At 54.4% G+C, this 27,913-nt stretch overlaps 1 protein-coding gene across 7 annotated transcripts; it reads right to left on the bottom strand.

The window, feature by feature from the left end:
• Positions 1–129: 129 nt before the first annotated feature.
• LOC128846363 (uncharacterized) lies at positions 130–27,913 on the bottom strand. 7 transcript variants are annotated; one of them, XR_008446777.1, is made up of 4 exons: positions 5,051–5,314; positions 4,726–4,790; positions 3,072–4,175; positions 130–216 (listed from the first exon to the last, which is right to left on the bottom strand). XR_008446777.1 is itself a non-coding variant. In XM_054045407.1 (4 exons), the coding sequence occupies exons 3-4, from the start codon at positions 4,750–4,752 to the stop codon at positions 3,126–3,128; spliced, it is 1,077 nt and encodes a 358-aa protein (XP_053901382.1). In that variant the 5' UTR covers positions 4,753–4,790; positions 27,509–27,588; positions 27,693–27,913; the 3' UTR covers positions 2,896–3,125. The 7 variants fall into 7 exon arrangements, 4 of the variants coding, with proteins under 4 accessions (XP_053901382.1, XP_053901380.1, XP_053901381.1 ...); XR_008446776.1 differs by having other exon boundaries at positions 169–255; XR_008446778.1 differs by lacking the exon at positions 130–216 and adding an exon at positions 590–606.

The raw sequence follows: 27,913 nt of genomic DNA, 5'->3' as shown, positions 1-27,913 counted from the left end.
TCTTCACCATCGGTCGGAGTCACCCTTGATGATGTTGACGTTGGATTGTTCATGGGCACCCAAGTAGTGATCCCCACCCTGGCACCCAAGGGGCAGTCTCCAGATCTTGATACCAGTCCCGCTTTTTGGATCCTCTGTCCGCAGGTAGCAGCCCAGCTCGCCATGGACGATGAAGAATCTGCCTTGGCCATGGAAGATGTCTGTGCCTGGGGCATCCTTGTGAAGGAAACAATGGTCCATCAACAGGAGTCAAATCTTGAGGGAGGAGAAGGGAGGGCAGGACATTAGCTCATCTCATTGTTTGTAAATCTTTGATGCTTGAAGACCCCCTGGTTCCAACAGCGACCAGGCACCTGGGACAGGAGTTGGGCAGATCTGGAAGATGCCGGCAGTGAAGTCTCCTAGATGTGCCCTGCAGCCCTGTCTCCAGGGAGTGGCGCTGTCCTGAGGCAGGGTGGGAGGGAGGGGAAAGCCCAGCGTCCTGACGCAGGACGCCTGCTGCCTGCATAGGAACAGTTTAAACTCAGCTGTTCACTCCCTGGTTCAACCCGGGGGTTTAGGGGCCATTTCTGGCATCCTTGTTAATTTCACTCACAGTTGTTGGAGCTGGAGGAGGAGGGAGGAGAGAAACAGATGTGACAGTGAGTTTTCTCCTTCCACTGGCTTTTATTAGCTCTGGATTTAAGCTGTGCAGCCAAATTAGTGTGACGAGATTAGCAGTATAATATATCGGGATGGCGGGGAAGCAAAAAGAAAGGGGGGGGCGGAGCAAAAAAAAAAGGGGGGGAGCAAAAAAAAAAAAAAAAGGAGTTTGAGAGTTTAAAAGGGGCCTGGGGCATTAGCAGGCCTTGGCCCCGCGTGCTGCCCTCCCCACGGAGCCTTCCACCCCACGGCCCGCCACGGGCATATGCGGGGCGTGGTGGGTCCGGGCGGGGGTAGCGGGGAGCGGGCAGGAGCCGGGTGGGCGGCAGGGGCCGAATCCCCGCTGCTGCCAGGGAGTCCTGCACCTCTCCCTCCTGCTCGCGGCCGCGGCTCCTTCCCAGCGGGACGCGCCTCCCACCGCCCCGGCCACATGCGGCGTGGGTCCCCCATGCCTAGTCTCTCTCCCACCGGGAAGGAGCAGCTGGACGCGCGCCGCATGTGCCCGGGGCAGGCCAGGGGGCGCGTCCCGCCGGGAAGGAGCCGCAGCTGCGAGCTGGAGGGAGAGGTGCGGGGCTCCCCGGCAGCAGCAGGGATTCGGCCCACGCCCCCACGCCGCCCACCCAGCCCCTGTCCGCTCCGCGCTGCCCCCGCCCAGACCCACCGCACTGCCCCACGGGCTGCAGGGCTGGAGCAGCCTCCAGGCTGCGCTCCTGGCCCCGGGTGCAGCGGCCCAGGCAGGAGCCCTCTGGTGCGGCGGGGGGGCTCACAGCTGAGCCCCCCATCTCCCTCCCTTGCCAGCCCCCCTTTGCCCGCCCGCCCGGTGCCTGGGTGCTGGAGATGATTCACCAGCTCCAGGATCCAGGCACCGCCGCCACCCCCTCCCTCCCAGGCTTGCCCTGCCATGCTGCAAGCCTGGGAGGGAGGAGGAATGCTGCGTGGTTGGGGAAGAGGCGGGGCCAGGGCAGGGATTTGGGGAGGGAGCCAATGGGGGAAGGAGGGGGCAGAGCCGGGGCGGGGGGAGGGGGCGCGAGCGCCAGAGCGGAGGGCAAAATTTCTTTTTAGTCCAGTGTCCCGACCAAACATCGGTCGGGACGCAGGACAAAGAAGCAGATATCGGGACAGTCCCGATAAAATCGGGACGTCTGGTCACCCTAAGCCAAATGCCTATTGTATTCTGCCCCACCTTGGTCTCACCCCCGCCCTCCCCAACAACTGTGAGTGAAATTAACAAGGATGCCAGAAATGGCCCCTAATCCCGCGGAGTGAACAGCTGAGTTTAAACTCTTCCTATGCAGGCAGCAGGCGTCCTGGGCAGGCTTCTCCCTCAGCCAGTCCCCCTGCTCCCTCCGCGGCAGCCCCTGCTGAGTGCGGGGGTCGGGGAACATGGAGCCAAGCCTCGCCCCCAGCCTGGCTGGAGGAGGAGGGAGGAGAGAAACTAATGTGACAGTGAGTTTTCCCTTTCCAAGCTTTCATTAGCTTTGAGTTTAAACTGTTTTTGATGCAGCCAAAAGAGGTGAAAGAAGCCAGTATTGAATGCTCCACTTATTTGCCTGTACTCTGCTGCACCCTTTTTAACTGGTACTCCGTACCGGCCTGTACCGGCTCACTTTCACCTCTGCTGGTACTGCTCTCCAGTGGCTCCTCCCCCTTTCCATTGACTCCGCCTTCTTCAACAGGCTCCTCCTTCCTCTCCCATCCAATGCCCCCCTTCCGCCCCCAAGTGTCCCCTCCCCTTCCACCTCCCTTCTCCCACTCCCGCTTCCACCCCCTAACCCTGCCCCATCGAGCCCCTTCTCCATGTTAAGGGGGGTTGGTGGCTCATGGAGGTGGGAATGGGACACGGGGCCTTTCCCCTCTAGATGAACTGGGGGGATGGAAATTAAGAAACTAAACCAGTGCAGCTCAACATGCTCATAACAATTGCAGCCCTGTATGAAGACTATTATTACCATCTGATCTCATGCTTCAGGGCTTCCCCGGCAGGGTCAGGCAGGAAGCGTTACCCTGGTGCCCCATTGGTTCTTTGGGATTTTTTTTCACCATCCTCTGAAGCCGCCCGATCCACCAGTCAGGCATCTCAGAGCCCTGGCCCACCCAGGCCCATCTCCAGCTATGGATGATCCCTGATGCTCATCAATCTTACCCTTCTATAATCCTACAATTTAACTCTCTTCAGCTTACAATGATTACATGTGCCACGACATGTTAGTTAATCATAAGATCACACAATAAATGAACAATCAACTAAAACCGTTGGCTAAAATAGGAAGGGAAGAAAGTTTAATTAAACCATCTTTGTTGCAGACAAGATTTGAGTAAAGCTGGGAACAGGAGGAAAACCAGGAGGAGAACAGCTAGGATGAGGTGGGTGAAATTTGGCCAGCCCAGGGAAAGACCGGAAGGGGTAATACTAATTCAAAGAAGCTCACATGCACACATCCAGAATAGCATCATGGTGCTGCATTCTCCATCCTCATGGGCACTTAGGGGACTGGAGGCAGTGGGATGCGGTCGGGTGGGTTGTTTTCTTTGGTGAACTGGATGTCTCTGCAGAACAAGACGGGCTCCTGGCCTATGCCGAGCTGGTACTGCCAGATGTACAGGTTCTTTTGGGGCTCCAGGGTCACCTGGATTGACTCCTCTTCTTCTCGGGCTTCATTCCAGTCCTCCTGTTCCGTGCGGATGCTTCTCCCGCCGTACTCAGCCTTGAGGGAGAACTGGAGCTGGGTGATGAGCTTGGTGAGGTCTCCAGCCCCGATGGACATCTCAGCGGAGATGCTCCAGTTGTGCTCAATGGTGGACATCTTCTGCTTGGCATAGCCCACCTTGCGGGTGACCTTGTCAGACCAGGTGATGGGGGAGTCGGAGTTGTTGTGCAGGGTCTTGATGCACTCCCAGCCGCACGTTGAGATGCCCTTGGTGAGGGTCAAGCCCCCAGGGAAGAAGTTCAGCACGTCGGGGTGGATGGAGAAGAAGGAGTCCAGCTTGTCTTTGCTCGCGTCTGGGTACAGGTAGAAATGAGCTCCCCACTTCTCATCCATCTTGATCAGGGCTAGGTACTGATCGATGCCAAAGTAGTAGAGCCCCTTGCAGCATTCAGGGTGCAAGACAAAGTTTTTTTCACCCTCAGCTGTCCTCAAATTAGTCACCCAGCGGATTTCACCCTGGTTTTGGAAAATGATGAAGAAGGTCCAACCAGCCCTCCCGTAGTGGTCCCCACCGCGGCACCTGGGATGCAGCTCAAAGATCTGAGCTCCCTTATCTGTGCTCAGGTCCCTCACAACCCGATAGGAACTGCCCTTGATGATGTAGATATTGGATTCCTGCCTGTTGCCCACATAGTGATCCCCACCCTGGCATGCAGGGTGCAGTCTCCGGATCTTGATGTCATGCCCCCTCTCAAGGAAATCTTTCGTCTGCAGGTAGCAGCCCAGGTCGGAGCGGACGATGCAGTCTCCACTGTCATCGCGAAAGACGTCTGTGCCCAGGGAGTCCTTCCGAGGGACCAATGATCTAGGGACTAGACTGGAGCCCTGGGACGGGGACAAAGGGGAGGGGGAGAAAGGGGAGCAGTTGGCAAAAGGACCAAGGCAGTTGGAGGAGATCATGTGCACGTGGAGTTGGCATGGGACACAGCAGGGGGCTTCTCTGTTTCTATCAATGGAAAAAAATTTTAGTGACACCAGGAGTGAATCCCTCAGGGCAACAAGGACTCCTCTTCGCTCACCCCAGTGGAGCTACGGCCGATATACACCAGCTGGAGTATGGCCCATTGACACCACTGGAGCTGTGGCCCATTCACACCAGATGGGGGCTGGCCCAATGGCACGAGTGGAGCTGTGGCCCTTTGACATTAACTCATCTGATCTTATATGATTCTTCTATGTTTGAAGGCCCCCTGGTTCCAAGAGCGACCAGGCACCTGGGACAGGAATTGGGCAGTACTGGAAGGTACTTGCAGTGAAGTCTCCTAGATGTGCCCTGCAGCCCTGTTCCCAGAGGGTGGCGTTGGCCTGAGGGAGGGAGGGGAAAGCCCAGCGTCCTGACCCAGGAGGATCCCATCTCACACGGGTTCCCACTTACCACTGTTGATCTATGTGACTGGGCCATGTCTCCTCAGTCTCACCCTGTACGTATGAAGGGCTGCCCTGCGTGGAGAAAAGAGGGGAGGAAATATTAACAATATCCTGACCTGTAACTCTGCACTCAGCCAGTAATCCGTGAATCGAGCGCATAGGAAAACAACGCACCAAAGTTCCCTCAATCCTGACCAGCTGTAGTCCCCTGGTATCCCAGCCCTGTGCTTAACCCTCCCACCACCTCTGCCAGTGCCCCTCAATCCCAACCCATAGCCCCCAGCTATACCAGCCCTGGGTTCACCCCACACAGCTCCAACTGACATTCACACCTGTAGATGCTCTTGGCTGATGGCAGCCCCCCTTGGGGACAGGAGTGAGCTCCTGGGCCGTACCGAAATGGACAGGACCTTAGAGAAAAGCAAAACCAGCCCTGCAATATTCTGGGTGTAAACACTGCAGAGTGCTGTTTATCTCCTCTCCGATGGCTCCCTCCCCTTTCCACTGACTCTGCCTTCTCCTACAGGATCCTCCTTCCTCCCCCATTCAATGCCCCATTTTCTCCCAAAGTTTCCCTTTCCCATCCCACCTCCCCCTCTCTCACTCTGGCTTCCGCTCTGTAACCCTGCCTCTGTGGGCCAATCAAGCCGCTTCTCCTAGATAAACAGTCCCCAGTTCAGTCCACCCCCTTGCTCTGCTCTCTTCCAGGGTCATGGCTGCTTGGCCAGAGGGTGGGATCCCTGCCAGACGTTTATCTGCGTGGTCTGTATTGCAGCCAGCTCCTATCAGCCCATCCATGTCTGCAGCAGTTTGTGGATTTCCAGTGGGGGGAGCAGGACGTAACCGATTGGGGCTGAAGATTTGCCACTTTGTGAGACAGTTGGTAAATGTATCATGGGGCCTTTCCCCTCTAGGGGATGCTGGCTCTGATCCAGCCCCAGAGCGGGGGGTTCTTGGCTCAGGGAAGTGGGAATGGTAAACGGGGCAGCTCAACATGCTCCTAACACTTGCAGCCCTGTATGAAGACAATTATTATAATCCAGTCTCATGCGTCCCTGCAAGGTTCAGGCAGGAAGAGTTACCCCGATGCCCCATTGGCTCCCTGTATTCTGGGATGTTTTTTCACCTTCCTCATAAGCATCAGGGATCATCCACAGCTGGAGACAGGACGGGGTGGGACGATGCTCTGAGGTGCCTGGCCGATGGGTCAGGCTGGCATGTTCATGATCCAACTGGTCATCAGAATTGACATGGAAAATGAATTACCCCCCACCTGCCATGTCAGATTGGCAGCGAGCTGAGGGAGAGGGTCATCTTTCTCTTCAGTGTGGGGCAGGTGTCACCTACTGGGGTCATCTGGCACTGACTCAGTCCCTTGCCATTGCAGAGGGCTTAGGCATTGGTGCCCCAGGGTTCCTCCTTTTCTCTGCTGGTGGCCAGTCACTGTAACCTATAAGGCTAACCTGCTTGCTTGCCTATATTTTTTTTCTTACGGATTTCTTATTTCTTTATGGTGTTTATTATTTGTTTTATTATAATGCTATGTGATGAAGTGAGGTTTTGTTCACCTTGTTATGTTGCATGTGAGTCTTACTGTTCTGTACTAATACCGTGTGTACCTCAGTTTCCCTATGTGCTGCACCAGTGCCTATATGGGGATGGGAATTGGGGGGGTGATTTTTACTGAGGCCCTCGGGGCAGGTGAGGCTGCCCAGTTGTATCCACGTAGAGGATGGCCGATGCCCTTCGTGACCTGAGCCCAGGAGGGGATGCAACGAGGTAGCAGGACAAAGGCTGGAGGAGGAGCTGAAACTGAAAGAGCTGGAGGACCATGAAAAGGAACGGCAGGACCGTGTGAAAGAATGGGAGGACCATGAGAGACAGAGAAAACATGAGAAAAAGCAGAAGTGGCATTGGCGAAGCTGAGAAGCAGAGAGATCTCTACCATGGTGAGTGGGGATGGGCCCGGGGGGGCCAAGCTTGCAGGGAATTTCGATATAAAATTGTTGCCCCAGTTTAAGGATGGGGAGGATATGGACACCTTCCTTACTGCCATTGAGAAGGCTTGCAGTTTGCACCAGATTGACCCGGCAGACAGGCTTTGGCATCTCACTCCCTTGCTGGGTCCCAAAGCCATAGGGTTGTTCAGCCAGATAGATGGGGTAGAAGCAAAGGACTATGAACTGTTCATCTAAGCCCTGCTGCACAAGTATGGGCTGACCTCTGAGGTCTACAGGAAAGGGTTCTGGAGTTTGCAGAAGACCCTGGGGGGTGACTTATCTGGAACTGGCCATCTGGATGAGGGGATACACCCGCAAGTGGGAGAATGGGGCTGGGGCCCAGACCAAGGAGGACATGATCGAACTGGTGGGGCTGGAGAAGATGACTGAGGGCTGTCTCCCTGACCTGAGAATGTGGCTAGTGGACAAGAAGCCGAAGGACCGTGCAGCGCAGCACAGGGCAGCTGGCTGATGAGTTTGTAGACAGAAGGTAGGGATATGGAATGGAATCCCAAGGGGACAGGCCCATGTCGGTGTGGAAGGGAGTCACTCAGGGGCCCCCCAAAAGGAGGACTTGGATAAATCCCTTCCAAGGGGGGCAGCCAATACCAAGGCTGACTGACCAGCCCCAGGGGACCAATGGGACATGAGGTGTAATTACTGTGGGCAGAGGGGCCACAGATGAGCCCGATGCCACAAGCGCAGGGACAGGATGAACAAACCGAGCCCTCAAAGGGTAACTGGGTGGGATCCCAGCCGGAGGAGGGGCAGGCTCCCCAGGCAGGAGGGGCTGGCAGTTTACCCATGACTCAGGAGGGAGGCGTCTCCCAGGCCAGCTCCTCGGGGAGTGGGCCTTGATACTTTGTATTCAAAGTTCTCAGTCTACAGGTTGGGCACAGGACAGCCCCTGAGGAGCGATTGCCTCATTCCCCTGGAGGTGGATGGTCACCGGGTACTGGGAGACAAATGCTGAGGTGACACTGGCCCAGCCTGAGATGGTGGCCCCAGACTGGGTGGTGCCCAACACCTATCTGACCCTGCCGGGCACGTGCGGGCCCCCAATTAAGGTACCTGTAGCGAGGGTGTGTCTGAAATTGGGGGCCAAGGAGGGCCCCAAAGACATGGGGTGCACCATCAGCTGCCAATCGAGGATTGGCCGGGCGGACCCCAGAGTGCCCAAGTCATTACCCATAGCCAGCAAGGGGTGCGGGGCCCTACCCCAGTGGGAAGGGAGCCACCAGGACAGGGCTCGGTGGCGTTGTGACCCCAAACCCAGCCAGTGAGAGGGAGCAGGTCGCCATCCCTTCCCCAGCTGTGAATTCCATGCCAAGTTACGGAAGGATCCCTCCTTGGAGAAGCTGCGGGAACTTGCTGGCCACAGCGTGGCCCCTGGGAGAAGGCTGCCGGAAGAGATTCCTGTGGGAGAAGGGATTCCTGTACCATGAATGGGTTCCCCAAGGAGCAGTGAAGTTATGGGGGATCTGGAGTCAGCTGGTGGTCCACCCGAAGTACTGCCGCAGACTGCTGTACCTGGCACATGATATTCCTCTCTCGGGACACCAGGGGATCCAGCGCGCCAGGCAGAGGTTGCTACAGAACTTTTACTGGCCCGGAGTCTTTGATGACATCCAGCAGTACTGCAGGTTCTGTGACCCCTGACAGAGGGTGGGGAAGGCCCGGGATAAGGGTAAAGCCACCTTAAGGCCTCTTCCCATCATAGAGGAGCCTTTTCAGAACGTGGCTGTGGACATAGTGGGGCCCTTCAGCAAGGCAACCTGGTCAGGGAACAAATAGATTCTGGTGGTGGTAGATTTTGCCATCCGGTACCCAGAGGCAGTGGCCTTGTCCTCTATTGAGGCAGACACTATGGCAGACTCACTGCTGACCATTTTCAGAAGAGTGGGGTTCCCCAAGGAGGTCCTTACAGATCAGGGGTCCAAATTCATGTCAGACCTGCTCTGGTGCTTGTGGGAGAAGTGTGGTGTCCGGCACAGCTGGGCCTCAGCGTATCATCCTCAGTCCAACTGTCTTCTTGAGAGGTTCAGTGGGACTCTAGAGTTGATGCTGAAGACCTGTATGAACCAGCACCCAGAGGACTGGGAAAAGTATTTACCCCATGTTCAGGGAAGTGCCCCAGGAATCTACAAGGTTCTTTCCTTTTGAGTTGCTGTATGGGAGGAAAGTGAGGGCCCCCCTGGACTTAATGAGGGATGAATGGGAGGGGAAGGCCTCTCCCGATGGGGAGTCATGGGCTTGGCCAGGGAGAATCTAGCCAGGGCCCAAAGGAAGCAGAAGATCTGGTATGACTTCTCAGCGCATGCCCACGCCTATGCCACTGGGGACCAGGTGATGGTTCTCATTCTCGGGAGAAAGAACAAACTACAAGCTGCCTGGGATGGGCCCATTAAGGTCATCAAGCAGCTGAATGAAGTGAGCTATGTGGTGGAACTGTCTAACCACACTCATAGCCACAGGGTGAACCATGTCAACACGATGAAGCCGTATTTTGACAGGGAGAATTTGGTACTGGCCGTGTGTGGTCAGTGGGAGGAGCAGGGAGATGATCCCTTGGTGGCTCTCTTCCCTGAGACAGGAGCTGGGCCATCGCTGGAATCAGTTCCCCTGTCTGACCAGCTAAGCTCTATCGAGCAGGCAGAGATCAGAGAGGTGCTGTATTCCTATCTGCAGCTGTTTTCCAACCTGCCTGGGCTCACTAACCTGGCTGTGGAGGAGTGGAGACAGGAGCCCACTCTCCTGTAAGATGCTTCCTGTTCATAGTCACAGGGAAAACTGCCCAAGACCTGGAGAGAGAGGTCAAGGACATGTTGTCTCCAGGGGTGATGCAGCCATCCTCCAGCCCTTGGGCGTCTCCCGTGGTGCTGGTTCCCCAAAAGACGGGTCTATCCGCTTCTGTGTGCACTACTGGAAGCTTAATGCCATCACCGTGTCCGATGCCTACCCCATGCCTAGGCCTGATGTGCTCCTAGACAAGCTGAGGGGGCTCGTTATCTCACTAGTATGGATCTTACCAAGGGCTACTGGCAAGTGCCATTGGATCCAGATGCCAGGCTGAAATCTGCTTTTATCACCCCTTTGGGGCTATATGAGTTCCTTTCGGCCTCAAAGGGGGACCTGCAACCTTCCAGTGCCTGGTGGACCAATTACTGAAGGGGCTGGGGGACTTTGCCCTGGCATACATTGATTATATCTGTGTCTTTAGCCAGATCTGGGAGGAGCATGTGTCCCAGGTTAAACAAGTGCTGGCCAGGCTCCAGGCTCCAGGACTGACTATAAAAGCTGGGAAATGCAACGTAGGGATGTCAGAGATATCACACCTGGGCCACAAGATGGGGAACAGCTGCCTAAAGCCAGAGCAGGCTAAGGTGGAGGCGATCAGAGATTGGCCAGCTCCCCATACTAAGAAACAGGTCCAGGCTTTTATCGGGATGGCGGGGTACTACCAGAGGTTTGTGCCCCACTTTAGCTCCATAGCCACCCCCATCACTGAGCTTTGTAAGAAGGGGAAGCCAGACAAGGTGGTCCAGTCTGAGCAGTGCCAGAAGACTCTCTGTGCTCTGAAGGAGGCTCTGGTCAGGGACTGGTAAACCCCGACTTTGACAAGCCCTTTATGGTGTTCACCAACGCTTCAGATAAAGGGCTGGGTGCGGTGCTAATGCAGGTTGACAAAAGGGGGAGAGACACACCCCGTCATGTATCTGAGCAGGAAGCTATTGCCCCGAGAGCAGAACTATACAGCTATAGGGAAGGAATGTCTGGCTATGCTCTGAACTCTTAAAAAGGCAGAGCCGTATCTATTTGGGCAGCGCTTCACTGTGTGTACACCAACCACTTCCCTTTGACATGGCTACACCGGATGAAAGGGGCCAATGCCAAACTCCTGAGGATTACGATAGCGAAGTGTAAAAAGCAACAGAGGGTCCTGTGGCACCTTAGAGACTAACAGATGTATTGGAGCATAAGCTTTCGTGGGTGAATACCCACTTCGTCACCCACAAAAGCTTATGCTCCAATACTTCTGTTAGTCTTTAAGGTGCCACAGGACTCTTTGTTGCTTTTTACAGATCCAGACTAACACGGCTACCCCTCTGATACTTGATATTGAGGTGGTCCATGTTATGGGGAGCACCAACATTATAGTAGATGCTTTGTCCTGGAGAGGGGTGGCCTGAACTTCCCCAGGCCACTGGCTAAAGTGACCCCACTCAGTTCAGTCTCAGAGGGGGGAGAGATGTCACAAAGTGGGGTTTTATTCACCTTGTTATGTTGCATGTGAGTCTGACTGTACTATGCTAATACTGTGCGTACCTCAGTTTCCCTGTGTGCTGCACCAATGCCTTCATGGTGATGGGAATTGTAGGTGTGACTTTTACTGAGGTCCTCGGGGCAGGTGAGGCTGCCCAGCTGTCTGAAGTGGGACCGCTGAAGACTATAGATGGAGTGGAGATTAAGGATAATCTAGGCATGGCACAGTATCTAAACGAATATTTTGCATCGGTCTTTAATGAGGCTAATGAAGGGCTTACGAATAGAGGCAGAGTGACAAAGGGGAATAAAGGAGGGGGGATTGACATTACCATCTCCGAAGTAGAAGCCAAACTTGAACAGCTTAACGGGACTAAATCGGGCGGACCGGATGATCTTCATCCGAGAATATTGAAGGAACTGGCACGAGAAATTGCAAGCCCGTTAGCGATAATTTTTCATGAATCTGTAAACTCGGGGTGGTACCGTTGGACTGGAGAATAGCTAATGTGGTTCCTATTTTCAAGAAAGGGAAAAAAAGTGACCCGGGTAACTACAGGCCTGTTAGTTTAACATCTGTAGTATGCAAGGTTTTGGAAAAAATTTTGAAGGAGAAAGTAGTTAAGGACCTTGAGGTCAATGGCAATTGGGACAAATTACAACATGGTTTTACAAAAGGCAGATCGTGCCAAACCAACCTGATCTCCTTCTTTGAGAAAGTAACAGAGTTTTTAGATAAAGGAAATGCGGTGGATCTAATATACCTCAATTTCAGTAAAGCGTTTGATACGGTACCGCACGAGGAATTATTGGTTAAATTGGAAAAGATGGGGATCGATATGAAAATCCAGAGGTGGATAAAGAACTGGTTAAAGGGGAGACTGCAGCGGGTCATACTGAAAGGTGAACTGTCAGGTTGGAGGGAGGTCACCAGTGGAGTTCCTCAAGGTTCGGTTTTGGGTCCGATTTTATTTAATCTATTTGTTACTGACCTTGGAACCGAATGTATGAGTGGGCTGATAAAGTTTGCGGATGACACAAAGTTGGGAGGTATTGCCAATTAGGAGAAGGATTGGGATATTCTGCAGGGAGACTTGGATGACCTTGTAAATTGGAGTAATAGTAATAGGATGAAATTTAATAGTGAAAAGTGTAAGGTGATGCATTTAGGGATGACTAACAAGAATTTTAGTTATAAGCTGGGGACGCATCAGTTGGAAGTAACAAAGGAGGAGAAGGACCTCGGAGTCCTGGTTGACCGCAGGACGACTATGAGTCGGCAATGTGACGTGGCCGTGAAAAAAGCGAATGCGGTCTTGGGATGCATTAGGCGAGGTATTTCTAGTAGGGATAAGGAGGTGCTGCTTCCATTATACAAGGCACTGGTGAGACCTCATTTGGAGTACTGTGTGCAGTTCTGGTCTCCCATGTTTAAAAAGGATGAACTCAAACTGGAACGGGTACAGAGAAGGGCCATTAGGATGATCCGAGGAATGGAAAACCTGTCGTATGAAAGGAGACTCGAGGAGCTCGGTTTGTTTACCTTAACCAAAAGAAGGCTGAGGGGGGATATGATTGCTCTCTTTAAATATATCAGAGGGATAAATACCAGGGAGGGAGAGGAATTATTTCAGCTCAGTACTAAAGTGGACACGAGAACGAATGGATATAAACTGGCCGTGGGGAAGTTTAGACTTGAAATTAGACGAAGGTTTCTGACCATCAGAGGGGTGAAGTTTTGGAACAGCCTTCCGAGGGAAACAGTGGGGGCAAAGACCCCTCTGGCTTTAAGATTAAGCTTGATAAGTTTATGGAGGGAATGGTTTGATGGGATAAAGTGATTTTAGTCAATTAGTCAATAACGTGCCATCATGGGTAAATAGTATCAATGGTCAATGAGGGTCTGGATGGAGAATCTTGCCTGCATGCTCAGGGTTCTACTGATCACAATATCTGGGGTCGGGAAGATCTATCCTCCAGGGTAGATTGGCAAAGGCCCTGGAGGTTTTTCGCCTTCCTCCGCAGCATGGGGCAGGGGTCGCTGGCTGGAGGATTCCCTGCGACTTGAAGTCTTTAAATCACAGGATTTGGGGACTTCAACAGCTGAGTTAAGGGAAAGTGGGTGGTTCAGCTTTTGTGGCCTGCATCATGCGGGAGGTCAGACTAGATGATCATAATGGTCCCTTCTGACCTTAAAGTCTATGAGTCTATGAGGATGGCCGATGCCCTACGTAACCTGAGCCCCAGGAGGGGATGCAAACAGGTGACACCTTTTGCCCAAAAGCAGGACAAAGGCCAGAGGAGGAGCAACAGGCAGGCCAGGCACTGGGGTCCTGGTCAGTCTGCGTTTTGGGACTTGGGGAGTCCTGGGTGCTGGGCCTGGAGTGTCCGCAAGATGAACTTGATTGAAAGTCCTTGATTTCTGTGGTAACAATCTCTGTTCTACGCTGTGCTCCTGTCAACTAATAAACCTTCTGTTTTACAACGCTGGTTGAGAGTCACGTCTGACTATGGAGTTGGGGTGCAGGGCCCCCTGGCTTCCCCAGGACCCCTGGCCAGGTGGACTTGCTGCGGGAAGCACACGGTGTGGAAGAGGATGCTGAATGCTCTGAGGTCAGACCCAGGAATGTCAAAGTAACTGTGTAAGCTTCTTGTCCTGGCAACAGTGATATCCTGGCTGGCTTCATACGGAGCAGTTCTAGAGCCTCTCCCCGAGAACTCCATGACATGTGATGGTAGGTTTTCAGGTTTATATTAAAGTAGTTTGGTTGTAATGCAAGGGCACACAGGCCACATCCTGTAATTGGAGCGAAGGCAAAGTCAGCATACAGATGTCTGGGACCTTGATGAGCTGAAGCATAAGGTCCATATGTGACGTTGCACCCCCTAATGCTTTATAGAAATATGATTATGAGTGTAAATATGACATAACTGGAATATGTTTTATGCTAGATATGCCATGTAACATATCTTAGCAAAGGTTACTCTACTGAATATATTCATCCTATTTGTATGCGTGTATTGTTTTTATATCTGAAGTTATGAGCGTTGGCTCGGTGCTTGTATTTAGAGTGTTTGCTGTAGAAAGCACATAAGACAGATTTGGTCAACATAGTGTGAAGGGGTTATTCAAGTAATTACTTGAATTTATTTGGTGTTTGGATCCCACTGGGACCTGGGTATCTGGGTGCTAGAGACAGGAGCACTTCTTAACTAACAATGGACTTTAAGAGATGCCAATCCACATCTGAGCTTTCCTGGGAATGTTCAAACTAACATGTAAACAATGGCCTTGGCCTGCAAAAAGCTGAATCATTCATAGACATGTGATTTGCCCAGGTGGCTAGAGACCCCATCTTGTGGCTGTGATGTTGCACAAGAGAGAATATAAAAAGCCCTAGAAACCCCTCCATTTTGTATTCAGCTGGCTCAAGAGATAGCCTCTTCCCCCAAAGAGATGCCTGAAAGAAATTGCAACAAAGAACAGTAACTATGGGGGTCTGAGTGATTGCTGGAGCCAGACTAGGAAGGAGTCTAGTCTGTCAAAGAAGCTTATTGGAACATCTCTGAGGGTGACATTTACCGGCATTTAGTTTCCTACTGTATTAGGCTTAGACCTGTGATTTTTTGTTTTATTTTGTTTGGTAATTTACTTTGTTATGTCTGTTATTACTTGGAACCACTTAAATCCTACTTTTTATTAATTAACCCAGAGCAAGTATTAATACCTGGGGGAGTAAACAGCTGTGCATCTCTCTCTATCAGTGTTATAGAGAGTGAACAATTTATGAGTTTATCCTGTATAAGCTTTATACAGAGTAAAATGGATTTATTTGGTGTTTGGATCCCACTGGGACCTGTGTGCTAGAGACAGGAGCACTTCTTAAGCTGTTTTCAGTTAAGCCTGCAGCTTTTGGGGGATGTGGTTCAGACCTGGGTCTGTGTTTGTAGCAGGCAAGCGTGTCTGGCTCCACAAGGCAGGGTACTGAAGTCCCGAGCCGGAAGGGAAAACAGGCTCAGAGGTAGTCCCAGCACATCCAGGTGGCAGTCCCTAAGGGGGTTTTTGTGGCCCAACCCATCACACCATATATGGCTGCAACCTTGGATGTGAGGATGATCTAATGTCATTAATATGTATGTATATGTCATCAATACATACAAACATACCGGCCTATGGAGTAAGTGCACCCTTCAATGTTTGTGGGTGAGGAAGATAAGTTTGGACATAGAAGGAGGGCCTAAGCATCCATGCCCTATAAGAAGGGGTGACCCACCTTGCCAAAAGAGTTTGTTTTCAGAGCTTGATTTTGTTGTCTGAGCTAGTTTCTAGATTTCCAAGCTTTATTCTTAGTTTATTAGTCTCTTAGTTTTAATTGTAAGTTTTAAGTCAGTTAGGTAAGTAAAACTAAGTTAGCTTCCATAGCTCTTCGCTTTAGCCTCTCCTAAGCTCTGCACCTCCCACTGAAGAATTGGGGAACCTGGACCTGAACTCTCTTGGCATGCCAGAGGCTGGTCCTTTGTCTTTTACCACCAGGTTATCAAGGAAGGGTGTGAGTATATTAATCAATAGCTTTATAGTATATAACATCATATGTATCTTTATAATAATAGCACTGCATTTTTAATTCTGATTATTTTCCCAATTGATTACACTTTGATTACTATTCCATTTATTGTAATAAAAGTCTTTAAGATTGTATTTGTCTCAGTGTGAGCATCCTGTCATACCCCCTGAGGTCCTTGGCATACTCTGTGTAGTGTCACAAAGCTTTGTCCTTGTCTCCATGGGTCCCACGCTTCCAGGTGGATTATGCTAGCCTCAGAGGCTCACTGTGACCCTCCACGTAGCCCTTCTTTCTCTAGGGGCAACGGTCACAGCCTACTGAGGCATTTTCATCATAAGCCAGCAAGGGAGGTGAGGAGAAGCAACCCTCCCTCACACAGTCTCTGTTGTCTCCCAGTCTCAGTGATTAATCAGGGAGGAGAGGGGGGAGCCCAGGCCCGCCCTCTACTCTGGGCTCCAGCCCAGGGACCCTAATAGTAGCAGCTATGGTAGCTGACTTTTTGGAAATAGGACGTGTACAATTCCCTGGGCCACTTCCCCGCAGCAGCCTCCACTTCCTCAATATCTACTTCACCGTTACCTCAGGGACTCCTTCCTTGCACCTGAAATGGTTTGTACTGCTCAGTTCCTCCAACAGCACAGCTTCCTCCTACAGCTCCTGACACGCACACCCAACTGACTAACTGGGAGGCTTTTAACTAGTTTCAGCCAGCCACTAATTGGCTTCAGGTGTTCCAATCAACCTAGCTATCTTCCCTGCCTTCTGGAAAGATCTTAATTGGCCCAGGTGTCTTAATTGACCTGGAGCAACTGCCATTTACTTATTCTAGTAACAGGGATTTGTTTAGCCTGGGGCTAATATATCCTGGATCCCAACAGGACTACTTTTCTATAGCCTTCTGGCCTTGCCCCATCACAGTAGCCTGATTCTGGGACAAGAACCTTATTGTCTTCTGATCAGATTAATTGGTGAGCCTATAACCCATACTATCCAAATTAATAATATTAACCTCCGAAATTAGGTAACAGAATTTGTGAGCCAGCCAGGAGACTCGAGGAGCATGTGACAGGAATTTTTAGGAATTCCAGGCATCTTTAGACCCTTGGGAATCTCACCTGAGGCAAAAGTGAAGAGTTAAATATAGAGAGCTAGAGTCTGACAGTCAACTAACTGACTGTCTTAGAGCACAGGAAACCTGATTTTCTGAGACTGCTTCTTAGCAGTGGCCCCAGTATTTCCTGTTTCATATTGTCGTTTGACTTAGAGTTTTGACTTAGAGGGTTTTTTTTCCATTCTTTTCTAGCCAGAGGTTTTGTAGTCTAATCATGCAAGATAAAAAGTAATAAAAAGTAATACACCTCTACCTGGATATAACGCTGTCCTGGGGAGCCAAAAAATCTTACTGCGTTATAGGTGAAACCGCGTTATATGGAACTTGCTTTGATCCGCTGGAGTGCACAGCCCCACCCGCCCGGAGCGCTGCTTTACCGCGTTATATCCGAATTTGTGTTACATCAGGTCGTGTTCTATCGGGGTAGAGGTGTAGTATTATTTAAAGTGATGCATGCTGCAATCATTTAGTCCCCTCAGTTCTCCCAGGCTGCACCCCGATCCATTTGCCTGAGTTTCTCCCAGCTGTTTGGCAGGTCCTGACAGGGGAAAGAGACCTCTCAATCAGCTGGGAGCACATTAGCCATCAAGGGAAGAGAGGGGAACTCGCCCCCATCCCCTTTTGTTTTCCTGGGATTTGTTGAAATAAGTGTGAAAACTGGTTTGGGGTGTTATTTCCTATTTGTCTCTCTGAAGGTATGGGTCAGTTTCAGAGTTAAGAGCAGCAGAGTGTTCATCATACAGTTTATTATCTAGACTAGCCAATAGTGAAATGAAGTTCTTTATTTTAGATTGTAAATGAATTCTATTTTACACGTTAAGATGAGTGGAGCAAGGGCAAGAGTAGACTCTGTAGGAGTTGCCCACAGTATGGCTTTGGAAAACTTTGCCAGAAATATGTTCAGGAACGTGGAGGAGCTTTAGTACAACAAGAGATAGTGAGATGATATCTGAGCATTGTAACCCAGGGGGTTTTGTGGGTGAGGTGTTTGATGTAGAAACAGAGCAGAAGAAAAGAGAGGCTAACCTGGTGAAAGGAATAGCTGTTGAATATCTGCTCGTGGTTTGCAATTCGCCGGGGAGGAAATGGAAAAAGAAATTAGAATTACTGAGAAAAGCCCAGCAAACTTTGGAGAAGAAAGATAAGGCTATTAAGGAGTTAACAAATTGGCTGCATGTAGTTTTGGAGGAGCGATTAGTACTTTTTCAGAAGAAGCAGGAGTTAGAGAAAAAGTTAGACTGAAGTAGGTATCAGCTACGGGAAGCAGGAGAGGAAATATGCTGATGGCAGGAGTGAGCGGCTGCCAGCTTAAGATCACTGGACGGTTATAAATCGACTGTGGTCGGCTGGTGGAGGGAATCAGAGAGTTGGGAAGTGTTTGTGATGGGTTAGAGCAGGGGTGGGCAAACTTTTTGGCCTGAGGGCCACATTGGGGTGTGAAACTGTATGGAGGGCCGGGTAGGGAAGGCTGTGCCCCCCCAAACAGCCTGGCCCTCACCCCCCATCTGACCCCTCCCACTTCCCGCCCCGACTGCCCCCCTCAGAACCCCCAACCCATCCAACCCCCCGCTCCTTGTCCCCTGACTGCCCCCTCCCAGGACCCCCCACCCCTAACTGCCCCCCAGCACTCCACCCCCTATCCAACACCCCTTGCTCCCTGTCCCCGGTCTGCCCCGACCCCTATCCACACCCCTGCCCGCCCTCCTGGGACTCCACCCCCCATCCAGTCCCCCCTGCCCCCACGTGGCTGCAGGGGAGGGGGAACAGCAGGGGAGGGGCCGGGGGTGAGCCTCCCCAGTGGGGAGCTCAGGGGCTGGGCAGGACGGTCCCACGGGCCGGATGTGGCCCGCGGGCCATAGTTTGTTCACCTCTGGGTTAGCGAGAGATAAGACTTGGAGCAGCGCTGAGTGAGTGCCCACTGTTGAAAGCTGCTTGAGAGAAAGAGTGAGCACAGAGGTACACGTGGAGGCTCAGATTGTGAGAGAGAGAGGAGATGAGTTAGAAGAGGAGGACGTAATGGTCCCCGTCCCCATTAGTATGGTGGAACCGATGGGGATAGAGCAACCTGTGGGGCCAATTACTAGAAATAGGGCGAGCGAGTTAGCACAGGCTGGCACAGTACCTTCAGGAGCGGAGCCGGAGATGGAGTCTCAGGAGCCACAGGGAGAGTCAGAAGAGGACGTTAGCAGTTAGCAGTGCTGCAGAAAAGGGAAGTCCCAGTGTGGTACAGCTGGTGGTGGAGTCAAATGCCATTAGAGGAGGTGATTGGTGACGCAAAGGATGAGACAAGCGGAGCAAAGGGGGAGGCGATATCCTCTCCTCTGTTAGTGTCTGCCCCGATAGTGAAGATGCGGTGTCATAGGTGACACTAGCTCTGTGCGCACGGGGTATGCCGGGTGTGCCTGGGCACACCCTAATGCCCTCTCAGAAGCAGCCGGCAGGGCACCATGTCCCTGGGGCCGGGGGGGGGGAGGGGGTTTGCTCCAGGCACTGCCCCCCACAGCTCCTATTCGCTGGGAACAGGGAACTGCGGCCAATGGGAGCTTCGGGGGAGGTACCTGGAGGCGTGGCAAGAGTAGCGTGCAGAGCCGTATGCCGCCCCGCCCCCCCGGGCTGCGCGGGGACATGGTGAGCGGCATGGGGCCAGGGCAGGCAGGCAGGGAGTGCGCCGCTGCGGGTAAGTGGCGCCGGAGGAGCCCGAACCCCTCCTGCACCCTGCCCCCCCCGCCTGCACCCTGTTGAACCGGGCTCCCCTTCCCCAGGGCCGGGCCCGGCTGCTTTAACAGCCCCATATGCTCGCTGGCAGCCTCCCACCCAGCAGCACCAACACAGCTGCTTAAGGTGGCCCGTGGGGCTCACGGGGGCGCTGCCGCAGCCTCCCGCCCCCAAGGCAGCTTCCCCTTCCCAGCGCCCAGGGCCCCAAACCTGCCTGCGCTCCGAGCGCCGGCCGCGGTCCCAGGCACCGCCTGGGAGGGTCAGGCCGCCCCCGAGCCCAGCTCACCTTAAGTGGGGCCCGGGAACCAGCGGGCCCGGAGCAGGGGGCAAGCCTGACCCACAGGCCCCCCCAGAGCTCAGCTTCCCAGCGTTGTTCGGGGGCTCCGGCCCGGCTCCCTTGGCCTTGAGTCCAGCTCTGGGAGCAGCCCGGCCCTGCTGCGATCCGCTCCGGCTGCCTCTGCCCGGCCTGGCCCCAAGCGCCCATCCTGGCCCCCTCGGCCCGGCCCGGTCCCCGAGCCTGCCCGCCGGGACGGGGGAGCCCAGATCCCCAGCCTGGGGCTCGCCTGAAAACAGCCTACCCTCCTGCACCCCAACTCCTTGCCCCCCGCCCCCCAACCCCCTGCCCTGAGCCCCTCCTGACCCTAACCCCCTGCCCTGAGCCCCCTGCCTGCACCCCTCCTGCACCCCAACTCCCTGCCCTGAGCCCCCTCCTGCACTCCGCACCCCTCCTGCACCCCAACCCCCTGCCCTGAGCCCCTGGCTGCACCCCAACCCCAACCCCCTTCCCCGAGCCCCCTCATACACCCCGCACCCCTCCTTTGCCCTAATCCCTTGCCCTGAGCCTCTTCCTGCACACCGCACCCCCTCCCACACCCCAACCTTTATGATGTTCGCCTTTAAAAAAAAAAATTCCCTGGGTGCACACCCTAATGAAATGTGCTGCGCACGCCTATGCAGAGATGGGCAAACTATGGCCCGTGGGCCACATCCGGCCCACAGGACCGTCCTGCCCGGCCCCCGAGCTCCTGGCCTGGGAGGCTAGCCCCCGGCCCCTCCCCTGCTGTTCCCCCTCCCCCGCAGCCTCAGCTCACCCCGCCGCTGGCGCAATGCTCTGGGCGGTGGGGCTGTGAGCTCCTGGGGCAGTGCAGCTGTGGAGTTGGGGCCTGACCCAGTGCTCTGTGTTGGGCGGTGGTGGCGGTGGCGTGGCGCGGCTCCAGACGGACAGTGCGGCTCCAGGCAGCGCAGTTAGGGGGCAGGGAGATGAGGGGGTTGAATAGAGGGCAGGGGAGTTTGGGGTGGTGGTCAGGGGGTGGGAGTGTGGATAGAGGTCGAGGCGGTCAGAAGGCGGGGAATGGGGGAGTTGAATGGAGGCAGGGGTCCCGGGGTGGCAGTCAGGGGACAGGGAGAAGGGGAGGTTGGATGGGGCAGGGGTCCCGGGGTGGCAGTCAGGGGACAGGGAGAAGGGGAGGTTGGATGGGGCAGGGGTTCCGGGGTGGCAGTCAGGGGACAGGGAGAAGGGGAGGTTGGATGGGGCAGGGGTTCCGGGGTGGCAGTCAGGGGACAGGGAGAAGGGGAGGTTTGATGGGGCAGGGGTTCCGGGGGGCCGTCAGGAATGAGAGGAGGGGTTGGATGGAGCAGCGGGGGGCAGTCAGGGGCAGGGGGCCGGGGGCGGTCAGGGGACAGGGAGCGGCGGTGCGTGGATGGGACAGGGGTCCCAGGGGTGCTGTCAGGGAACAGGGAGTGTTGAATGGAGCAGGAGTCCCGGGGGGGGGGGGGCAGATAGGAGGTGGGGGCTGGGCCACAACCCCCTCCCCTAACCGGCCCTCCATACAATTTACGAAGCCCGATGCGGCCCTCAGGCCAAAAAGTTTGCCCCGCCCCTGGCTTAGACAGTGTGCCAATGACAATACGGTAGGTCAGCGTGGAGCCCCAGTTGCCATGGTTGGAGAACCACAAACTAATCCCACAGTTAGGATTGAGGGACCTCCAGGGTTAGGCTGGGGTGTTCCAAAATTCCCTAAGGACCTGTGTTGTCAAAATGACTCTAACCCATGTAATAATCCTGGACTTCCGAGTGAGCGTATCCCTCGACAGGGTTATGTGTTTTGTTTGGACCCTGTGTCGGGGCCCAGGACCGTGATCCTTTCTTTTCAGATGAAGCCCAGAACCATCCGTGCCCGCAGGGGTCCAGATCACCGCCACCCTGCAGAGATAAGGACTCAGTAGTGACGATGTTTAAGGCAGTGCAGGAGACGCTTGAGGCTCAACGGCAGGATATTCAGGAACTTTGAGTGCGCTTGAATGAGCTGATACTAGAAGGCCAAGGCCCAGCCCTGTGGCCTCCATTGAGTCATTTTCTTCTATCCCATGGACAGGCTCCCCTCCTACAGGGTTGGTTACCTCCAAGAAGGTAGAAGGAGAACCCATGGACTATTTGTCTGCATAGTCTACAGCAGGGGTGGCCGAATTGTTTGGCCTGAGGGCCACATCAAGGTTCAGAAATTGCATGGAGGGCCAGGTAGGAGTCCACCCCCTATCTGACCCCCTGCTCCCTGGCCCTGACTGACGCCCTGGACCTCACGCCTCCTAATCAACCCCCTCTGCTCCCTGCCCTCTGGGACCCACTGCCCCTATCCCACCCCTCTGCCCCCTGCCTCCTGACTCCCCCGGGATTCCCTGCTGCTATCCAACCCCCCCCTGCTTCCCACCCACTGACCGCCCCCAAGACTCCCTGCTGTTCTCCAACCCCCGCTGCTCCCCGCCACTGACTGCACCGCCTGGAGCACCGGGGCTGGCGGCGCTGCAGCCGTGCCACTCAAGGCATCAGGGCTGGCGGCACGGCAAGCTGAGGCTGCAGGGGAGGAGGATAGAAGGGGAGGGGCTGGGGGTAGTCTCCCCGAGCGGGAGCTTGGGGCCAGACAGAAGGGTCCGGCAGGCCAGGACTACAGAGTACCCTGCTCTACAGAGTACCCGGCATGAGGCCAACAGGCCCCTTTAGGCTGGGATGCAAGCGGGAGACCCACAGTATCTGCACTGGTAAGGGGCCATCACAGGAATTTTATCATAGATACTGGGGCAGCGATTAGCATTATCCATATTAAGGATCCCAGATCCTCTCCTCTGTCATCAGGGCATACAAAAATGCTATCAACTTTTGCAAGCAATGAGGTCATTGCCACACTGTCTAAACCAGGGGCGGGCAAAATTTTTGGCCTGAGGGCTGCATCTGGTTTCGTAAATTGTATGGAGGGTCGGTTAGGGGAGGGGGTCGTGGCCCGGCCCCCACCTCCTATTTGCTCCCCCCGGGACTCCTGCCCCATCCAACCCCCCAGTTCCCTGACGGCCCCTCTGTGACCCCTGCCCCATCCACACACCCCTGCTCCCTGTCCCCTGACTGCCCCCTGCCGCCCCATCCAACCCCCCCTCCTTCCTGACTGCCCCCCGGGACTCCTACTCCCATTCAACCTCCTGTTTCCTCCCCGACCATCCCGACCCCTATCCATGCCCCCGCCCCGACCACCACCCCGAACTCCCCTGCCCTCTATCCAGCCCCCCCGCTCCCTGCTCCCTTACCGCGCTGCCTGGAGCACCGGTGGCTGGCAGTGCTACAGCCGGGCCACACCGCTGCTGCCGCCACAGCCACCGCACAGTACAGAAACCGGGTCAGGCCGGGCTCTGCAGCTGCACTGCCCCAGGAGCTCGCAGCCCCACCGCCCAGAGCATTGTGCTGGTGGCGGAGTGAGCGAGCTGAGGCTGCGGGGGAGGGGGGACAGCGGGGGAAGGGCTGGGGATGAGCCTCTCGGGCCAGGAGCTCAGGGACCGGGCAGGACAGTCCCGCGGGCCGGATATGGCCTGCGGGCCGTAGTTTGCCCAGCTCTGGTCTAAACCCGCTGAAGTACAGGTAGGTCACCTGAGAAAGGTTCATACTTTCGCATTGATTAAATTGGCCAACCTAAGAAATAACCTACTGGGACCCGATTTCCTGTACAAGCAGGGATGTGCTCTTGACTTGGTTAATCAGTTGTTGTGTTTTACTATAGAGCAGGCAAGGGATTACCCACCAGCGATTGTACCTGAGTGTGGCGTGGTGTCTCCAGTGGAGGAATCTGAACTGAGGAGGGGTATGTGACGTTGCAATCTATATGATTTTATAAAAATATGCTAATGAGTGTGAATATACTGTAACTGGGATATGCTTCATGCAAAAGGTCTCTTGTAAGGTATCATTACAAAGCTTATAATCTACTGAGTGTGATCATCACATTTATACAAATAGATCACTCTTGTATCTGAAATTAGAAATTTGAAATATAACTCTGAGGGCCTATTGTAGTTATGCAAAGTGTGGGCCATTATTGGTGGTTTGGAATCTTAATGGCTCCCATTAACCAGGACATTGTCTGCAGATGGCTCTCTTTTACTTGTAAGTCTTCCTGTATACGTGTGTGCTGGCAAGGGGTAATGAAGTCTTACATGTCTGCATGGTCTGTATTGCAGCCAGCTCCTATCGGCCTATCCCGGGTCTGCAACAGTTAGTACATTTCCAGTGGGGGGAGATGGACATGACCAATTGGGGCTGAAGATTCCCCTGTTTGTGAGAGGGTCGGTGAATGTGTCACGGTACCTTTCCCCTGTAGGGGGCGCTGGCTCTGATCCAGCCCTAGGATGGGCAGCTCAGGGAGGTGGGAATGAGCCTTTCCCTGCTAGAGGAATTGGGGAAACACAATTTACGGATTTAAACAAATGCGGCTGAACATGTTCAAACCACCTGCAGCCCTGTATGAAGACTAATCTCATGCTTCCGTGCTTCCCCTGCAGGGGTCAGGCAGGAAGAGTTACCCCGATGCCCCATTGGCTCCCTGTATTCTGGGATGTTTTTTCACCTTCCTCTGAAGCATCATGGATCGTCCACAGCTGGAAACAGGACAGGGGGGCCGGACCCGCTATGCCCAGCACCCCCTGCCCAGAGACCCCTCCTGCTGACCTCCCACCACAACTGTACAGCACCCTGCACACCGTGCACCCTGCACACCGTACCCCCTGCCCAACCCCCCACCCATAGATCCCCTACTGTCCAGCACCCCCTTCACAGTCCCACCATCACAGCTGTACAGTGCCCCATGTTCCGGAGGGAATTCTGCATCACATTCTGGGCATCATATTTTAAAATTCTGATTTTTTTGTTAACAAAAAATGAATGTGGAAGCTCCACCATGGCAGTGGGGAGCACAGGCCACTGAGGTGGGAGAATACGCCCGGGACAGGGACTTGGCAGTGAGGCTGAACCTGACCCTGACACAGCACAAGGGCCAGGCCTGCCACAGAAACACCCGGGGGCCCTGCCCCTTTTGCGCCAGGCACCCCAGATGTGGGCAGGGAGGCTCAGCCCGGCAGCAGGATCCAAGTGCAGAAGGACTTAGTGGGGGGGGATCCAAATGGGGGTAGGAGGGTTCTGTGTGTTTGGGGGGTAAGAGGGTTCTGTGGGGGGCAGTCTTGGTGCAGGCAGCTCAGTGGGGGATCTGGATGCACAGGGAGGTGCCAGGTGCAGGGGCAATGGGAGAATGCAGGGGGGACCAAGTGAAAGTGGTTGGAGCTCGGGGTGTGTGTGTAGGTGGTTGGGGCTCATCGGGGTGGTATAGAGGCAGGGGAGGTGGGGCTTGTCAGTGGGAGGGATCGATGGGTCTGCTTAATAGGGGAGCCCCAGCTGCTGCCAAGGGGATCCACATGCTGGGCCCCCACTTCCCCTAAACCCCTTCTCTTCCCCATCCCATCATAGGTGCTGACTTTGGGTTTTGCCAGTGGGTGCCCCATCCCGGCTCTGCCCTCTCCCCCAGGGCCCCAGCCCCACTCCACCCAGGGCGGGTGCAAGGAATTTTCACGCCCTAGGTGAAACTTCCACCTTGTGCACCACCCCCACCCAGCTAACCCCGCCCCCCGTGGCAGCTAACCACGCCCACCCCCCACCAGAGGAGCCCCCCCTGTGGCAGGTATCCCCGTCCACCGCAGCAGCTAACCCAGCCCGCCACCCTGCCCTACATGGCAGAGTGGAGGTGATCTGGGGCAGGGAGTGGTTCCCCTGTGGGCCCCCCCTGTTACTGCGAGCAGCCCTCCCTGCGCCCCCCCACCCCAGCTCACCTCCACTCCATCTCCTCGCCTGAGCGGGCTTTTAGACGCCCTCAACCACCAGGTGCCCTAGGCGCCACCTAATTCGCCTAGTGGTTGCACCGGCCCTGACTCCACCCCACCCCTTCCTGTCCCCACTCTGCCCCCTCCCGCTAGGCCCCCTCCCCTGAGGGCCTCCCACTCACTCCTTTCTGCCCCCTCCTGCCTTAAGGGCAAGGTGTGTGTGTGTTTGGGGGGCTCAGCTCCCCCCAACTGGCAATTTTCAGCCTATTTATGCACTTTTCATATTCTACTTATTGAATGTGCCTATCATTGGTATCTTAATGTCATCATTAAAATAGTACTGAACTACATAATGACATTCTCATGAATTACAGTGTATTAAAATCATTACACAGCTCCAAGCTGTCTTCACTAACAGCCCAGTGTAGACATGACGTTCACTCTGCTTCACACCCACTTGGGGCCTCTTTGGGAGCTGCGGGCGGCTGATGGCAGTGGCAAGGTGGCAGCTGCGAGGGACAAGCAGTGGGGAGTCTCTCCCCTCTCCCTGCCCTTTTCCCCCTCTCTTGTTTCTTCTCGAAGTCCTTGCTCCCCTTCCTGATGTTTCCCCTTCTTGCTTCCCACCCATGTCCCTTTTCCCATCCCCCTCCTAGTGGCTGGGTCTAGTGCCTGGCCCACCCACGCACTCAAAGCGCAGAGGAGGCTCCCCCTCCTTGCGGTAGGAAGGATGACCTAGTGGTTAAGGCACAAGCCTGGGGGCCAGGTGTTCTGGCTTCATTTCTCTGCTCTGCCACAGACTCCCTGCTTAGCCTTGGGAAAGTCACTTCACCTCCCTGTGCCCTAGATCCCACCTGCCAAATGGGGCTAATGCTGACCCTGCCTCCTAGGCTAAATCCATTCTTGGCTGTGTCATGATGGGGGAAATGAACGTTCCTAGGTTGGTAGATTGGGGCTGAATTTCTCCACAGCCTGAGAGTGAGAGCCAGCTCCACATAGGGGGGAACGGGAGAGAGAGGGGCTCAGGCCAGCTCTGCACAGAGGGGGGTCCTGGCTTCAGTGCTGCATCTCCTGCCCTGGTTGGGGCTTCTCCCCCAGTGCAGCTCCTGCCGGGGTCGGGGCTTCTCCTCCCCACCCACAGCACAGCTCCTGCTAGAGTCGGAGCTTCCCCCCGGCCCTCAAGCACAGCTCCTGCCGGGGTCAGGGCTTCTCCTCTCCCTAAACTGCCACTGCACCCACCAGCCCTAGGCTAGCTGGGCTCACTTGAGTCACCTGATGGCTGCTGTGGCAGGAGTGGAGCCTGAAACCCTACAGGTGGATGCCATGACGGCCTCCAGCCCAAGAGGAGCGGGGCAGTTCCCAGTGATCAGGGGCGGGGCGGGGGCAGAGCAGGGGTGGGAAGAGGCAGGGCGGAGGCAGAGCAGTGGTGGGGGCAGTTTTTGTGGCTGGCTCAGCCAGTCAGGGGATCGGGCTGGCCAGGGCCATGGTAAACCTGTACTGCCTACTGGGATCATCTCCCACCGAATGATTCCCCTGCTATTGCATTGGTGCACCTCCATCCCACCTGTTCTCTGCTAGAGGCCACAACGGCTTAGCCTCCTGCGCAGTCAAATACTTTGGTCTCACTAAAGTCTTTTGAATTCACAGCGGGGCATCCGGGTGACTACAGGGGCCAGGCTGGGTGCTCCAATGGTTCCTTCTGGCCTTAGAAATCATGAAAGGTGAAAGTTGTTGATATCCAGATATTGCTGTGACCCCAGGACCCTTGGATGCACATAATTACAGATTGGAGCTGAGATCCAAAGGAGCCTCTCTCTCGTGTGTGTGTGTGTGTGTGTGTGCGTGTGTGTGTGTGTGTGAGTCACTTATCTCCAGGGGAGACCATGTCATACCATCACAGTCTGTTAGAAATAGAAAACCTGCCTTATAGAGACAGTCTCAAGGAGCTCGACCTATTTAACTTAACAGAGAGAAGGTTAAGGGGAGCCTTGAGCACAGTCTATAAGCACCTACCTGGGGAATGAATATTTCATAATGGGCTCTTCAGTTGAGCAGAGAAAGGTCTAAGACGATCCAATGGCTTGAAGTTGAAGCTAGACAAATTCAGACAGGAAATAAGGTGTAAATTTTAAGCAGTGAGAGTAAATCACCATTGGGACAGATTACCAAGGGTCATGCTGAATTCTCCATCACTGACCATTTTGACATCAAGGTTGGATGTTTTTCTAAATGATCTGCTCAAGGAATTATTTTGGGGACATTCTCTGTCTTTTGAGATGAGATGATCACAATGGTCCCTTGGAATCGGTGAATTCACATTATTAATGAAGAGCTGACGGAGACTTGAGAAGGAAACTAACAGAAGAGGTCAACAGCACTGGAGCGGCTACCTTGGGGTGAAGATCAAAGGTCTGGCTG

Source organism: Malaclemys terrapin, chromosome 12, assembly GCF_027887155.1.
Source record: "Malaclemys terrapin pileata isolate rMalTer1 chromosome 12, rMalTer1.hap1, whole genome shotgun sequence".
Lineage (NCBI taxonomy): Eukaryota > Metazoa > Chordata > Testudines > Emydidae > Malaclemys > Malaclemys terrapin.
The sequence above is the reverse complement of the archived record's forward strand: the minus strand, read 5'-3'. Positions and strand labels throughout refer to the sequence as shown.

What these genes read in the sequence shown, in the direction of transcription:
- LOC128846363 (XM_054045407.1), bottom strand. Translation starts at nt 4,752, where the DNA reads ATGGCCCAGTCACATAGATCAACAGTG. An exon ending in AGTCACATAGATCAACAGTG is followed by an intron (nt 4,176 to 4,725) that starts GTAAGTGGGAAC and finishes TCCCCGTCCCAG; the next exon opens with GGCTCCAGTCTAGTCCCTAG.